The sequence below is a fragment of the Jaculus jaculus genome, chromosome 4, assembly GCF_020740685.1.
Source record: "Jaculus jaculus isolate mJacJac1 chromosome 4, mJacJac1.mat.Y.cur, whole genome shotgun sequence".
Classification (NCBI taxonomy): domain Eukaryota; kingdom Metazoa; phylum Chordata; class Mammalia; order Rodentia; family Dipodidae; genus Jaculus; species Jaculus jaculus.
Window position 1 is genome coordinate 33781619 of NC_059105.1, and position 13416 is coordinate 33795034.

Here is a 13416-nt window from a genome sequence, read left to right on the forward strand (position 1 = left end):
AGAGGTAGGAGGACTGCAGTGAGTTCAAGGACACCTAAGACTACATAGTGAATTCCAGGTCAGCCTGGGCTAAAGTGAGACCCTACCTCGAATAAAAAAAAAGGGTTTTCAAGCCATGTGTCATTACAGGAGCCTTTAATCCCAGCAGTTGAGAGGCAGAGGTAGGATTGATGAGTTCAAGATTACTGTAAGACTGCATTAAGGAAGTCCAGGTCAGCCTAAGCTAGAGCAAGACCCTACCTCAACAAAGAAATTACTGTGCTTATAGCACACTCGGATCTCCAAATTCAAGTGAAACATCCCACACCAACCTTAACCATCACAAACAAGTGAAGTTTGGTGGTGCATGCTGTAATCCCAGTACCCAGGAGGCTGAGGTAAGAGGACTGCTGTGAGTTTGTGGACAGCCTGAGCTTGAGTGAGACCCTGACTCACAAAGCAAAGCTTGGTAACCAGTACTTATATATGAATGCATATCCACTGAATCCGTTCCCTCAAAATGAAAAAGTATACACCCACCACCCCTCCCAACAGAATCCAGAGTCAAAGGTTATCTTTTAAGGTTTTATTTAAGTAATCCAGGATGGGTCTTTAGATCTTGTTAAAAGCAGCCACGTCCATGGACTGCACGTAGTCCTCAAAAGCAGTGATTTGTTCCTCCAGCATATCTGTCCCCACTTTATCATCTTCAACTACACACTGTATCTGAAGCTTTTTAATTCCATATCCCACTGGAACCAATTTAGCTAAAAAACAAAACAAAAGAACATTAAAAAATAATACTAGGAAAGTCTTACTTTAATGAGCGTGGAAGGATATATGCAATTCCAGATACCATTTTGTAAATGCAAACAATAAACTTACAAGAGCCCCAGACCAAGCCATCTGCTTGAATGCTTCTAACACATTCTTCTAATTTGGCCATGTCTGTTTCATCATCCCAAGGTTTTACATCTAGTAAGATGGAAGATTTGGCAACAACTGCAGGCTCTAAAAAGAAAACAGTTTAACCAAAATAAACTAAAATCCCAATAAAAACAACTGTGTATGTGCATGTGTTTGTGTGCTATGGTGCCCCATACAGAGGTCAGAAGACACCTTTCAGGTTGCTCCTGCCTGCCTACCTCCTGAGGCAGGATTCTTGTTCTGAATTTTTTCTGCTGTTCTCTGCATGGGCTTCCCATCTTGCCACCAGTGTCAGCATGCTAGGATGACACTTCCCCACTCCCTGTTTTACAGTGAACCATCTCCTTAAGTCAAACAAAACTACAAAATCTCTCTTGTGTCTGTCACACATATGCCTACTTTCTGCTTGGCCTAAGAAAGAGGCATTGAATGTGTCACATTTTCTTTCCCACAGAGGAATGCCACAGCTGCCACCGTAAGAACAGCTGCAGACCAGTAGCTGTGGTAAGTCAATGAAGGACCTTCTTCCCCGGAAGGATTTTAAACACTGATCCACTCAATAAATATGGGGGGGGGGGGGGGGGTGCGGCAGAAGCCAAGCTTCAAATAAGATCACTCATACCATGACACAATGAAAAACAATTATAAATGACCTACTCTTGGCTTTCTTTGATTCATATTGTGCAAGGCGTTCTTCCCGTAGTCTCTTTGCTTCTTCGCTTTCCTAAATAGAAAAAAAAAATAGCTATCTCAAAAAGATGGTTATTCCTCTGCTTAGATTCAGTATAGTATGTCCATTAAAAAAAAACCAAAAACCGACCAGATTATCAGAAAAAAGCAAATCCATCAGGAGCTCAGCCGAAAGATGGTGATTTGATTTTATTCATCATGTAACCAGTCAAAAAAAAAAAAAAAATTTTTTTTTTTCACCCTAGCTGGGACACACTTGGCACTCACTCTATAGTCCCAGAACATCTGGCCCAGTCAGAATGTTTTTTAAGGCAGGTCATAGAGTAGAGCCGGGATTCAAGCCCAGCAATTTTGCTATAGCATCTGCGCCAATGCAAAGATACTGTGCCATACCTCCTCATCATCAGATCCAAAGAGATCAATGTCGTCATCATCTTTAGCATCTGGAGCCCCATTTCCTGTGCTGTCTTCCACATTGGCAGGACCATACTTGCCCAAAGATTTTTTCACTCCTGGAAGGCTTTAGTAAACAAAAACAAATTAAGTCCAAACACTATTAGGTTGGTTAAACAACCTTTTCTGGACAACATGAAAATGTTGTTTTACTACCACTTAATCCCTTTTACACTAATGATTTACCCTTTAGCACAATCCCGGGTTAAAAAAATATGTATATCCAGCTACCTCACCCAACAAATAATTAGTACCATTGGAGATCTTATATTCAATACTCACTATGATTTACTCTTTCAGAATGAACATCTCTGTTTGAGATTTCACTAAGTATACTCATTCTTAGTGCACTGGAGTCCACTTCCCCAAACTTCCACCCTTGTTGGCAGTTTCAGAAGAATGGCCAGGGAATGAATGAATGAGCCACCCCATCACCCCAGCGGTGGGCCCCCCAGGTCAGGGTCGAAGCACATTTGGCAAGGCAGTGTGGGGAAAAGTTGAATTGCTGCTGTCCATGTTCTGCGAAAAAATGGAGGACTTCAGTGTCTTGGCCTTTAAAGGTCACAAAGAAATTTAGCTCACAATATTCCCTCTGAACTACAGCAAACTGGGTTCTATTCTGCCATGTAAAAATCCTGGTTCAGATTGAAAAGCACTCTTACTCTTCAGGGAGATACAAAGGTAATTTTACCTGGATTTGTCCTTTTCATAAGACTTGATGTGATTATACCAACGGAGGGCATGACATAAGTCAGCAGGTGGTGGGCCAGAGACTGCTTCAAATACTGCCACGTCTGCTTGTGATGGCACATACCTGCCAGCGACACAAACAAAATTGCACACACCCTTAAAAGAGACACAAACACCAGCAAGTAAACGACAAACCCTATATCCGTCAACGTAATTAGTGAGAAGTCGCTACCTAAGCCGCTTTAATTGTTTCTAATGATAAGTTTCTTAACTTCAGAGAGCCATCTGCTTGGGTCGCCATGCTCTGTGGAAGAACGCAGGCCACTTAGTAGACCTCAAAGGTTGCCTTCTTCCATGCAGCTTTAAAAAAAAAAACTTTTGATTTTTCGAGGTAGGGTCTCACTCTAGCCCAGGCTGACCTGGAATTCACTATGGAGTCTCTGGGTGGCCTCGATCTCACGGCGATCCGCCTACCTCTGCCTCCCGAGTGCTGGGATTAAAGGCGTGTACCACACAGGTTAACATTTACTAAGCAGACAAAAGGCCCTGAAAGACCCCATCGGACCCAGTAAGAGGGAACGTAGCTTATTTAAACACTTCTCCCCTCCACCCTTCCTTTTCCCCGCGCCAGTCCCGGCGGCGCCACGTGGCCGCGGTCCCCACGCCGCCCCGGCTCCTTGGCTCACCCCTCGATGTAGCTCTTGTCGGCCAGGTAATCATTGAGCACCTGGAGGCCGGCGGGGCTCTTCAGGTCTCCGAAACCCATGGCCTAGGCCTGTCTCCGGGCGCTGGGCAGCAGCAGAAGAAGCAAGCGCGGGAGATCCTCACCCGAGCTAAGGAAGGTTAAAAAAAAGAGCGCAGGAAGCCGGAAAATTCCTTTTATAGCGACGGGGGGCGTTTCCCTGCGCTGCACGGGCCAGAGGTTAAAGGTTAAGGTACGTTACTGGTTTCTTTCCTCCACGGAAAACTCGAGAGCACTGAATTAAATGTTCCCCCCGCCCCAAGACACTGCTGTGGGCCTTTACGTGTTTGAAAATTAACAATAGGAACGTTTTAAAAATTCCTACCTCCACGGATTCCAAGATTAAGGGAGCCGCCCCCTTCAAGACCCGGAGAAGACCGAAGACACTGCGTCTCGAGGCCTCGGCTACTTCCGGCGGAAATGCAGGTCCAAGACGTGTTCCCTCGTCTGTTCCCCCCACCCCCGCCTCTGTTAGGCTGACGGAAATAGCCAAACTTGTATCTAAGCGGGAAATTGTCGAATGTAGGTGTATAGTCCCTCCCGGCTTCCCGTCCTCCAAGTCAGCCGGACGGAATTAGCCGAAGCCGCCATATTGGGACAGTGACCGGGTCTCTGAAGGGGGTCAGTGACATCCCGACAAGCCCGTTGAGCACCCCGGGCGGCTCGGGAAAGAAGGTGAGGATTGGTTTAGGTGGAGAAACTGATGTGCTTCGACCAGGGTTTTGTTTTCTTTGTTACTCTTGTCTCCTTTGGCCCAGGCGACTCTTTCTCCTCTTGTCCTTGACCGGGCACCGCCTCCGGCCCCGCCGCCTGGCGACCCGGGGCGAGAAGGCGGGCGGGTGAGGGTGAGGCGCTGGGTTCTGGGTTGGAGGAGCAGAGCGAGGGCGGTGGGAGGCCTGTATTCCCAGCTCTCAGGAAGCTGGGGCAGGAGAATTACTTCAAGTTCGAGACCAGCCAGGGTTCCCTACAAGAACAAAGCAAAAAAAAAAAAAAAAAAAAGCCTATTGGTAAGAGATGAAGGTAGAATGGGTAGGCTTTATTAATGATAAGCATAGTTATTCCTGAAGTTTATTTTACTCTTTTTTTTTTTTTTTTTTTTTTTGAGATAAGGTTTGCTGTAGCCCAGGCTGACCTGGCATTCACTATGTTGTCTCAGAGTGGCCTTCAACTCAAGGTGATCCTCCTACCTTTGCCTCCCAAATGCTGGGATTAAAGGCATTCACCACCATGCCAGTCTATGATACTATTTTTACTGTATTCACCTCTCTTTCTTTTTTTCCCTTCTTCAGACGAGTTATTATGTATTCCAGGCTGGCCTGAAACTAGATGTGTAATTGATGATATCATGAACTTCTGATTTTCCTGTCTTTGTCTCTTGAGTGCTGGGATTAAGGTGCATGCTATCATGCCCAGTTTATTCAGTGCTGAAAATTGAGCCCAAAGCTTTATGCATATTAGGCAAGCACCCTTCCAACTAAGGTAACTCCCCAACCCTCATCATTTATTTATGGTTGTAAAACAGCAAACTAGGCAGGCATGGTAACATACTCCTTTAGGCCAAGCACTTGGGAGAATGAGGTAGGAGGATTGTCATGGGTTCAAGGCAAGGCTGTTTATAGAGTTCCAGGTCAGCCTGGGCTAGAGTGAGACCCTTTTTCTAAAAGACAAAATAATAATAATAACAACAACAACAACAACTAAATTTCAAAGGGGAAAGTACGGGGGGTGAGGGAGGAAGGGTATTACCATGGGATATTTTTTATAGTCATGGAAAATGATAATAAAAATTGTGAAAAGAAATAAGTAATAATAACTGTCCTTTATATTTCATTGCAAAGACCAAATTTATATACTAATTGTCTCTTACCTACTTGGCATTGCTCAATTTATGTCTCTGGGATTGAATAATTGTTGAATTTGAGGGAAAACATCAAGACTTATAAGTGCTTAAGAATATAATGTATATGATATTCTTTGAAGCCATAAAACAGTACCAAAAAGTTTTTAATTGGGTGGTTCCTCCCTTCCATAATATAACTTGTCTGTCTTTTGTTTTTAGCAATAATGTTAAGGATACCTGTTAAAAGGGCCTTAATAGGCCTTTCCAAGTCTCCCAAAGGATATGGTAAGCTTCTTTTATTTTATTATATTTATTTTTATCTTTTGGCTTTTTGAGGTAGTGTCTGCCTGGAGCCCAAGATGGCCTGGAGTTCACTATGTAGTCTCAGGCTGACCTTGAATTCACAGAGGTCCTCCTACCTTTGCCTCCAGAGTGCTGGGATTAAAGGCGTACGTCTCTACACCTGGGTGACTTCTTTTATTTTTATATTCATGGTTATCTTTGTCAGTTTCTAAATTTTATGGAAAATTTCTTCAAAAACTCTGACCTCATAATTTGTTTTAAATAGTAAAAGAAAAATGATCTCAGTTGACAGAATAATTTTCAAAATAAAACTTTACTTTCTATAGTTTATAGAAATGATCACATGATAGAAAATACTAGTGCCAAAAATACAGTGCCAAAAAAAAAAAGGCATGGTCATTTTGGGTTTGAAAAGTGGCATGAGAAGACTCACTTTAATTAAAACTACTACTTAAAGTAGGCAACCAGGGCTGGAGAAATCATTCAGTGGTTAAAGGTACTTGCTTACAAAGCCTGATGGCCCAAGTTTGATCCCCCAGTACCCACATAAAGCTAGATGCACAATGTAGCACATGTATCTGGAGTTTGTTTGCAGTGGAAGGAGGTCCTGGTGTGTCTACTATACATTTATTCTCTCTCAGAAAAAAAAAGGGGGGGCTGGAGAGATGGCTTAGCGGTTAAGCGCTTGCCTGTGAAGCCTAAGGACCCCGGTTCGAGGCTCAGTTTCCCAGGACCCACGTTAGCCAGATGCACAAGGGGGCGCACGTGTCTGGAGTTCGTTTGCAGAGGCTGGAGGCCCTGGCGTGCCCATTCTCTCTCACTCTCTTTCTCTGCCTCTTTCTCTGTCACTTTCAAATAAATAAATAAACATAAAACAAAAAAATTAAAAAAAAAAAAAGAAAGCAACCATATGTTTGATATTCAGGTTTGGAAAAGTTTTTTTCCAGCCTAGTATTTTAAAAAGTTTGCATTTATGGTCAGGCATAGCACATCATACCTTTAATCCCAGTATTGGAAGGCAGAGTTAGGAAGACTGCTATGAGTTCCAGGGCAGCCTGGCGCTAAAGTGGAACCTTATCAGGTGGGGGTGGGAGAGCGCTGGCATTTAGAGAAAGAGCAATACTATAAAATAAAATTTAACATGCAGCTAATTAATCCATGAACCTCTGCTATAATAAATTCAGCTCTGATAATTTATTTTTCACCTTAATGTTGTAACTGTCAGCTCGAACAACTGCCACAGCAGCAAGCAATTTGATTGAAGTATTTGTTGATGGCCAGGCTGTCATGGTAGAACCAGGAACCACTGTCCTGCAAGTAGGTATATGTTCTAATGATTTTTGTGAGTGTATGTTTTCTGATTCTTTTTAAAGATACTGCTTTATTTCCTTTCTACTGTTAATCTATTTCTGAAAAAAGAAGTACAGATAGGAAAATTTTATGAAAATAGTTTGTTTTTCAGTCAACATTTTAAAGTGTGTTACCATTTATATGTTCTTGGCATTCTTAGAGAGCTATGGTAATTATTTTTTTGCTTTGTTTCTGTCTTTCAAATGATATTCCTGCTGGGCGTGGTGGTGCACATCTTTAATCCCTTCACTTGGGAGGCAGAGGTAGGAGGATTGCCGTGAGTTCAAGGCCACCCTGAGACTCCATAGTGAATTCCAGGTCAGCCTGAGCTAGAGTGAGACCCTACCTCGAAAAAAAAAAAAAAAAAAGAGAGATACCCATTAAACTGTTTGAAGTTGAAGTTGCCATAACTAAATTGTTAAGTCACTGTAGTTAAATGTGTAAAAAGGTATCCTCAGTTTATTTTAGTCCTGCTTACTGCTTTTCATTTTATAATCCCCCCCCCCCCCCGTAGGGTCTCACTCTAGCCCAGGCTGACCTGGAATTTGCTATGTAATCATAGGGTGGCTCTGCCTCCTAAGTGCTGAGATCAAAGGGTGTGCTACCACACCTGGAGCTATTTTTAAGATTTCTAGGAATGTGTCCTTCAAAGCAGATGAATGAAGAGTGGTATGTTTGTTTTGTTTTGTTTTTTGAGGTAGGGTTTGGCTCTAGCCCAGGCTGACCTGAAATTCACTATGTAATCTCAGGGTGGCCTCGAACTCACAGCAGTCCTCCTACCTCTGCCTCCTGAGTGCTGGTATTAAAGGTGTGTGTCACCACGCCTGGCAGAGTGGCATGTTTTTAAGTTCATGCCTAAAATTTCAATTTCTCCAGAAATAAAATCATGGAGAAGTGATGTTTCACTCCATACTGCAGGTTATTACAGAGCTAAATGTTATTTGTTTCAGCACCCATTTCTCCACTGTGCCAGGCATAGACATATAATCACGTAAGTATTTAACAATATCGTGTTCAGGGTAGAATGGGAAGGTGTTTGGCATGGGTAGGAGGTACTAGAAGGAGATGCCAGAGGCATTTCAGTTGGGTGAGTCTTGATGCGATTGTAACAGATGGATAGCTGTGTTTATATATGAACATGTATTTTCTATGGAAAAATAACTGGCTAAGTCAGATAGCTGTGTGTTTAGGAAGCTTTCAAACAGTTAGATTTCAATAGGTATAAGTAGATAGTGAGATGACCAAAAAAAAAGTAAAAACAAAAAAAAGAAAGAATGAAAGAAAAAAGTAATAAGGCAAAGTAGCTGCCTAGCAAAAGAGCTTGATGTTTGATCCAGTAGATGTTTTGGTGGCTAGTAAGCTGTGTTATTGACTTTAGCAGATGGTAATTGGGAAAATAGAAAAAGTAGAGATACGGAAAGAATATCTTACTATGGAGCAGGGGGAAAGGGCTAAAATAATAGCAAAGGGAAGAAGGGTATATTCAAGGATTAATGACATTAGACAATTGCCTTTGGGAATGATGGAGAATAGGAGATTTTGAAATATTCTGTTCTTCATTTTGAATATTTATATACATAGGAGGGGGATAGGTTGAATTTAAGCTGTACATGGAACATACATATATAGGCATGTGCCTGTCTCAAGCTTGTAGTGTGGACTATGAGACCTGCAGATGGTTTAAATGCAGTGATCATGTAGAATGTGCGCTTATATGAAGGCAGTCTTTACTTTTCTGCTTGCTGTATCAAGTACATTTTTTCACTGATAAGTAGCTAAAACATTGGATTTGAAATCCTAAGATTATGAGAGAATGAAAGCTAAGGATTAAAAAATTAGTTGTACAGTGTGTTTAAACATACTTATGGGCTAAAAGGAAGAAGTTAGAGGTTAGCAGGATGACTTATCTTTCATGGCAAACAGGTAATGGGAAGATACTCCACCAGTGTGAGACTCTGTACTGAGTAGGGTATATAGCAGCAATGCAGCCTGGGTAGGAAGCTGCTGGGGCAGAGTTTGATGGTTCAAAGCAGATTGGGGAAAAGTCTTCACTGCATACTGAGACTTGGGGGTATTGTAATGGGGGTATCCAATTTCTTTCACATAAAATATGTCCTTCACAGTCAACCTGTTTGGGAGCATGAGCAGAGGAGGAGCTAAATCCTTCTTCAGGGACTGAAGTAAGAGTGGGCGAAGATAGAGATATTTATATAGGCCATAGTAATAAAAGATAGCCTTGCTCCCCCTGCTTCAGCAAGAGCAGGAGTGAAGTTGGGTTATTATAATGCACAATCTTTACTTTGTCTTTTAGGCTTGTGAGAAAGTTGGCATGCAGATCCCTCGATTCTGTTATCATGAAAGATTGTCTATTGCTGGAAATTGCAGGATGTGCCTGGTTGAAATTGAGAAAGCTCCTAAGGTACTTGATACCTAAAATTCCACACCATGCTGTAGAAGGTAGAAGACTTTAAATCTTGCAATAAACTTTATTTGAAATCAATACTTTTATAGAGAGGAACATGTAAATCCAATAGTTGATTCATTTCAAAAGTGGAAATGCATTATGAAAGTGCTTTATGAACATAAGTGCTGTTTGTATAGCAAGTATAGGAGATTTCTTAAACTGTCAGCATCTCCAAATGCCATAAGACACACAACCAGGATGTGAAGTTCCAAAGCAACATATAGAGGTGCATTTTCTCTTGCCAAAAGGGCTGGTTTGGAAAGGCTTACCTTCATAATTCAATTACATTTGTTGTATGCAACGTTAAATCATTAATGCCTGCAAATGAAAACATGAGACTTTTTTGTCGTTTAATTTTGATTTTGGTATTTTGACACCAAATTTCACTGCATAGTCTAGGCTGACCTTGAACATCATGCTGGTGTTGAATTCTTGATCCTTCTATCTTAGCCTCCTTAGAGTGTCGGGATTACAGGTATTTGCCGCCACTATTTACTTGTCAGTTCTCCTACCCCCACCCAAGGCAGGGTCTCACTGTAGTTCATACTGACCTGGAACTCACTTTATAGCTCCAACTCAAGCTGGCTTAAAACTCATGGTGTTCCTTATACTTCAGCCTCCTGAGTGCTGGGATTAAAAGCATGTGCTACTACACCTAGCACCATGCCTAGCTTTTTTTTTTTTTTAATATTTTTAATTGGGCTGGAGAGGTGGCTCAGTGGTTAAAGATACTTGCTTGCAAAGCTTGATGGCTTGGGTTCTGTTCTTCAGTACCCATGTCGTAGTCATCTTTATGTTGCTGGGATGAACATTCAAACCATGTACAGTTTAGGGGAGGAAGAGATTTATTTCAAGCTTATAGATCCAGGGAAGTTCCATCAAATGACTAAAGAAACTGCTGCCATACATCTAAACAGAAATAGTCACCAGCCAGCAAACACCAAAATTGACAAGCACAAAACTGGCAGCAGTCAGCAGGGACACAGGAAGAGATCAGACTGCTCTGCACACCTTTAGGCTGGAAATCAGATCCACCCCCAAACATACCCAGGGCTAGACCTCAGGATCCACTCACAGTGACATTTCCTCCAGCCAGGAAGTTAGAAATCCAAATTATAAGCTTTAATAAAATGCCTGAAGTCGGGCATGATGGTGCATCCCTGCACTCAGGAGGCAGAAGTAGGAGGATTGCCATGAGTTTGAGACTACCCTGAGACTCCATAGTGAGTTCCAGGTCAGCCTGGGCTAGAGCAAGAGCCTACCTCGAAAAACAACAAAAACCCACCTGAGTCTATTGGAGTGTATGTATATATGTATGTATGTATGTATATGTACGTATATATTGAAACTGCCACACCAAGCAAAGCCAGATTTACAAAGTGGTGCACGTGTCTGGCATTTGTTTGCAGCAGCAGGAGGCCCTGGCACACCTACACATATACTCTCTCTCTCTGCCTCTCAAATAAATAGAAAAAAAAATATTTAAATTCAAAACAAATGTTTTTAGATTTTATTTTCTTTTTTTCTCCTGAGGTAACGCAAGGTCTTGCTTTGGCCCAGGCTGACCCGACATTCACTATGTAGTCTCAGGGTGGCTGTGAATTCGCAATGATATACCTACCTCTACCTCCCAAGTGCTGGGATTTAAGGTGTGTACCACCATGCCCAGCAGAAAGTATATATTATTTATTTATTTATTTGAGAATGAGTGTATCAGGGCCTCTAGCCACTGCAAATGAACTCCATACTCATGAGCCACTTTATGCATCTGGCTCATGTGGATACTGGGGAATTGAACCTGGGTCCTTAGGCTTATTTAGCAGGCAGGTGCTGTAACCACGAAGCCATTTCTCCACCCCTAATATTTCTTTTCATTTATTTTCTTTTTCTTTTCATTTTTCAAGGTAGGGTCTTGCTACTGAGCTGGAATTTGCCATGAAGTTTCAGGGTGGCCTTGAATTCACAATGATCCTCCTATCTCTGCCTCCTGAGTGCTGGGAGTACAGGTGTGTGCCACCATGTCCAGTTTTAAAGTTTTATTTATTTGTAAGAAGAGAGAGAATGAATGAGAATGGGTGTGCCATCCCTCTAGCTGCTGCAAATGAAATCCAGATAAATGCCCACTTTGTGTATTTGGCTTTATATGGGTACTGGGCAATCAGTCTTGGCTCACTAGGCTTTGCAGGCAAGCACCTTAACATCTGAGCCATCTCTTCAGCACTAGCTTAAGTGTTTGAAAGCACAAAAATTATGTTCTGTTTCAGAGAAGAATAAAGAATTTCATTGACTGTTAGAATATACTTAAGGAATAGAATATCTTTGTTTCTTATGTGTTTCTGTAACAAAATACTAGAGACTGAGTACGTAAGGAAGTAAGGAAGTTATTTAGCTCATAGTTTTGGAAACTGAAAGTCCAAGATTCAGCAGCCACATTTGGTTAGCATGATGTTAAGGACCTTTGGTTCCTTCATAATACAGCAGGAGAGGTTGGGGCCAGCCTCATTCCTTTCCACTAACCACAGGAGTGGGAACAATTCCATTCCACTTCTGCAAGACCTAGTCACTCTGAGAGACCAGCATTAATCTCTCATATTCCCATTACCTCACTGTAGCCCCCCCTTTAAGGTCTAGCCTTGTTTAGTATCATTAGATTGGGGAACCAGCTTCCAGCACATCATTCTCTGAGGAGCAAACCACAGCAATGTCTTATTTGTTCTAAGAGGAGCATGAAGGGTCAGAGTACGTGATTCTAAAAACTTGAAAAAAAAGTGTGTGTGTGTGTACACATGAGATGTAGACCAGGCTGCTCTCAAACTTGCAACAGTCCTCCTGCTTCCTGGGATTGCAGGCATGTACTACCATACCCAGGTGAAAATTTGAAAAATAATGTTCTGGGCTAGAGCAATGGTTCAGTCAGTAAAGTGCTTGTTGTGCAAGCTTTAGGGTCTGAGTTTGGATCTCTGGCATCCAGGTCAAAACCAGACATGGTGATGCACGCCTGTAATCCTAGTGCTGGAGAGGTGAAGACAGCAGGATAGTAGGGCTTGCTGGCCAGCCAGTGGAATCAGTGAGCTCCAGGTTCACTTACAGACCCTGTCTCAAAAAGTAAGACGGAATATAGGTGGATGTGGTGGCAATCACCTTTACTCCCAGCACTTGGGAGACAGAGGTAGGAGGATTGCTGTGAGTTCGAGGCCACCTTGAGACTACATAGTAAATTCCAAGTCTGCCTGAGCAAGAGTGAGACCCTACCTTGAAGGAAAAAAAAGAGATGGAGATATTGAGGAAGATAGATATCCAATCTCTGCCTCTGAACACATGCACACATACACACAAGTAAAAAAAGTGATCTCTGCTTGTGTTTAAATATATAATTTCATGCTTTTATTTAAAAATTTTCTATCTTGAGTTGCTTATATTTAGAAATAAGTACAAATATGGATTTTTCCATTGAAATTACAGGTTGTAGCTGCTTGCGCTATGCCAGTAATGAAGGGCTGGAATATCCTGACAAACTCAGAAAAATCTAAGAAAGCCAGGTACTTTGTTGTTACTAATATAGATTTCTGTATGTGGCATTCAGACATTCCCATAGGTTAGGAATTCAGTATCTAACTGAAGAAATTGGAGTGCTTTACTTCGAGAGGCAGCAGAAATGAGTGCACAGTAGGTAGGTCAAGTCAGAGCTTTGTGACACTCAGCCAAGAATGGGGTCAGCATGCAGAACCATTGTTTAGTACTTTGCTCAACTTGTGAGTGTGCTCAGCTGAGTATTTTCAGCAAGGTATTGCTAAGTGCCCTGGCATTGGGGGCTGGGTGTGTTTGTGTGTGTGTGTTTTGTAGTGCTTGGGAATCAAACATATGAATTGTGAATGAGATAAGCAGACAGTCACTGAGTTATATTCCAGTCTTGTTCTCATTTTGAATTAATGTGATTATTTTCTAAGGAATTTCTTTTTTTAAAGCAGGATTTCACTC

At 42.0% G+C, this 13416-nt stretch overlaps 2 protein-coding genes and 2 non-coding genes across 4 annotated transcripts in view; 1 reads left to right on the forward strand and 3 right to left on the reverse strand.

Moving 5' to 3' along the window:
* Positions 1-550: 550 nt before the first annotated feature.
* Eef1b2 (eukaryotic translation elongation factor 1 beta 2) lies at positions 551-3593 on the reverse strand. Its single transcript, XM_004653551.3, has 6 exons — positions 3426-3593; positions 2741-2863; positions 1990-2116; positions 1564-1630; positions 865-990; positions 551-746 (listed from the first exon to the last, which is right to left on the reverse strand). Exons 1-6 carry the CDS (start codon positions 3503-3505, stop codon positions 592-594), a joined length of 678 nt encoding a protein of 225 aa, XP_004653608.1. The 5' UTR covers positions 3506-3593; the 3' UTR covers positions 551-591.
* On the reverse strand, positions 1281-1413 carry LOC123460512. Its single transcript, XR_006637060.1, has one exon. It is a non-coding gene; the product is annotated as a small nucleolar RNA SNORA41 (small nucleolar RNA).
* Positions 1727-1804, reverse strand: LOC123460504. The gene has a single exon (XR_006637053.1). It is a non-coding gene; the product is annotated as a small nucleolar RNA SNORD51 (small nucleolar RNA).
* Positions 3594-3943: 350 nt separating the features above from the next.
* Ndufs1 (NADH:ubiquinone oxidoreductase core subunit S1) overlaps positions 3944-13416 on the forward strand; it is a 45961-nt gene continuing 36488 nt past the window's right edge. Inside the window, exons 1-5 of the mRNA XM_045146834.1 lie at positions 3944-4156; positions 5541-5606; positions 6850-6941; positions 9286-9393; positions 12901-12977. Of these exons, the coding sequence (XP_045002769.1) occupies positions 5546-5606; positions 6850-6941; positions 9286-9393; positions 12901-12977 (338 nt within the window). The 5' untranslated portion in view covers positions 3944-4156; positions 5541-5545. The remainder of the gene's footprint in view (positions 4157-5540; positions 5607-6849; positions 6942-9285; positions 9394-12900; positions 12978-13416) is intronic.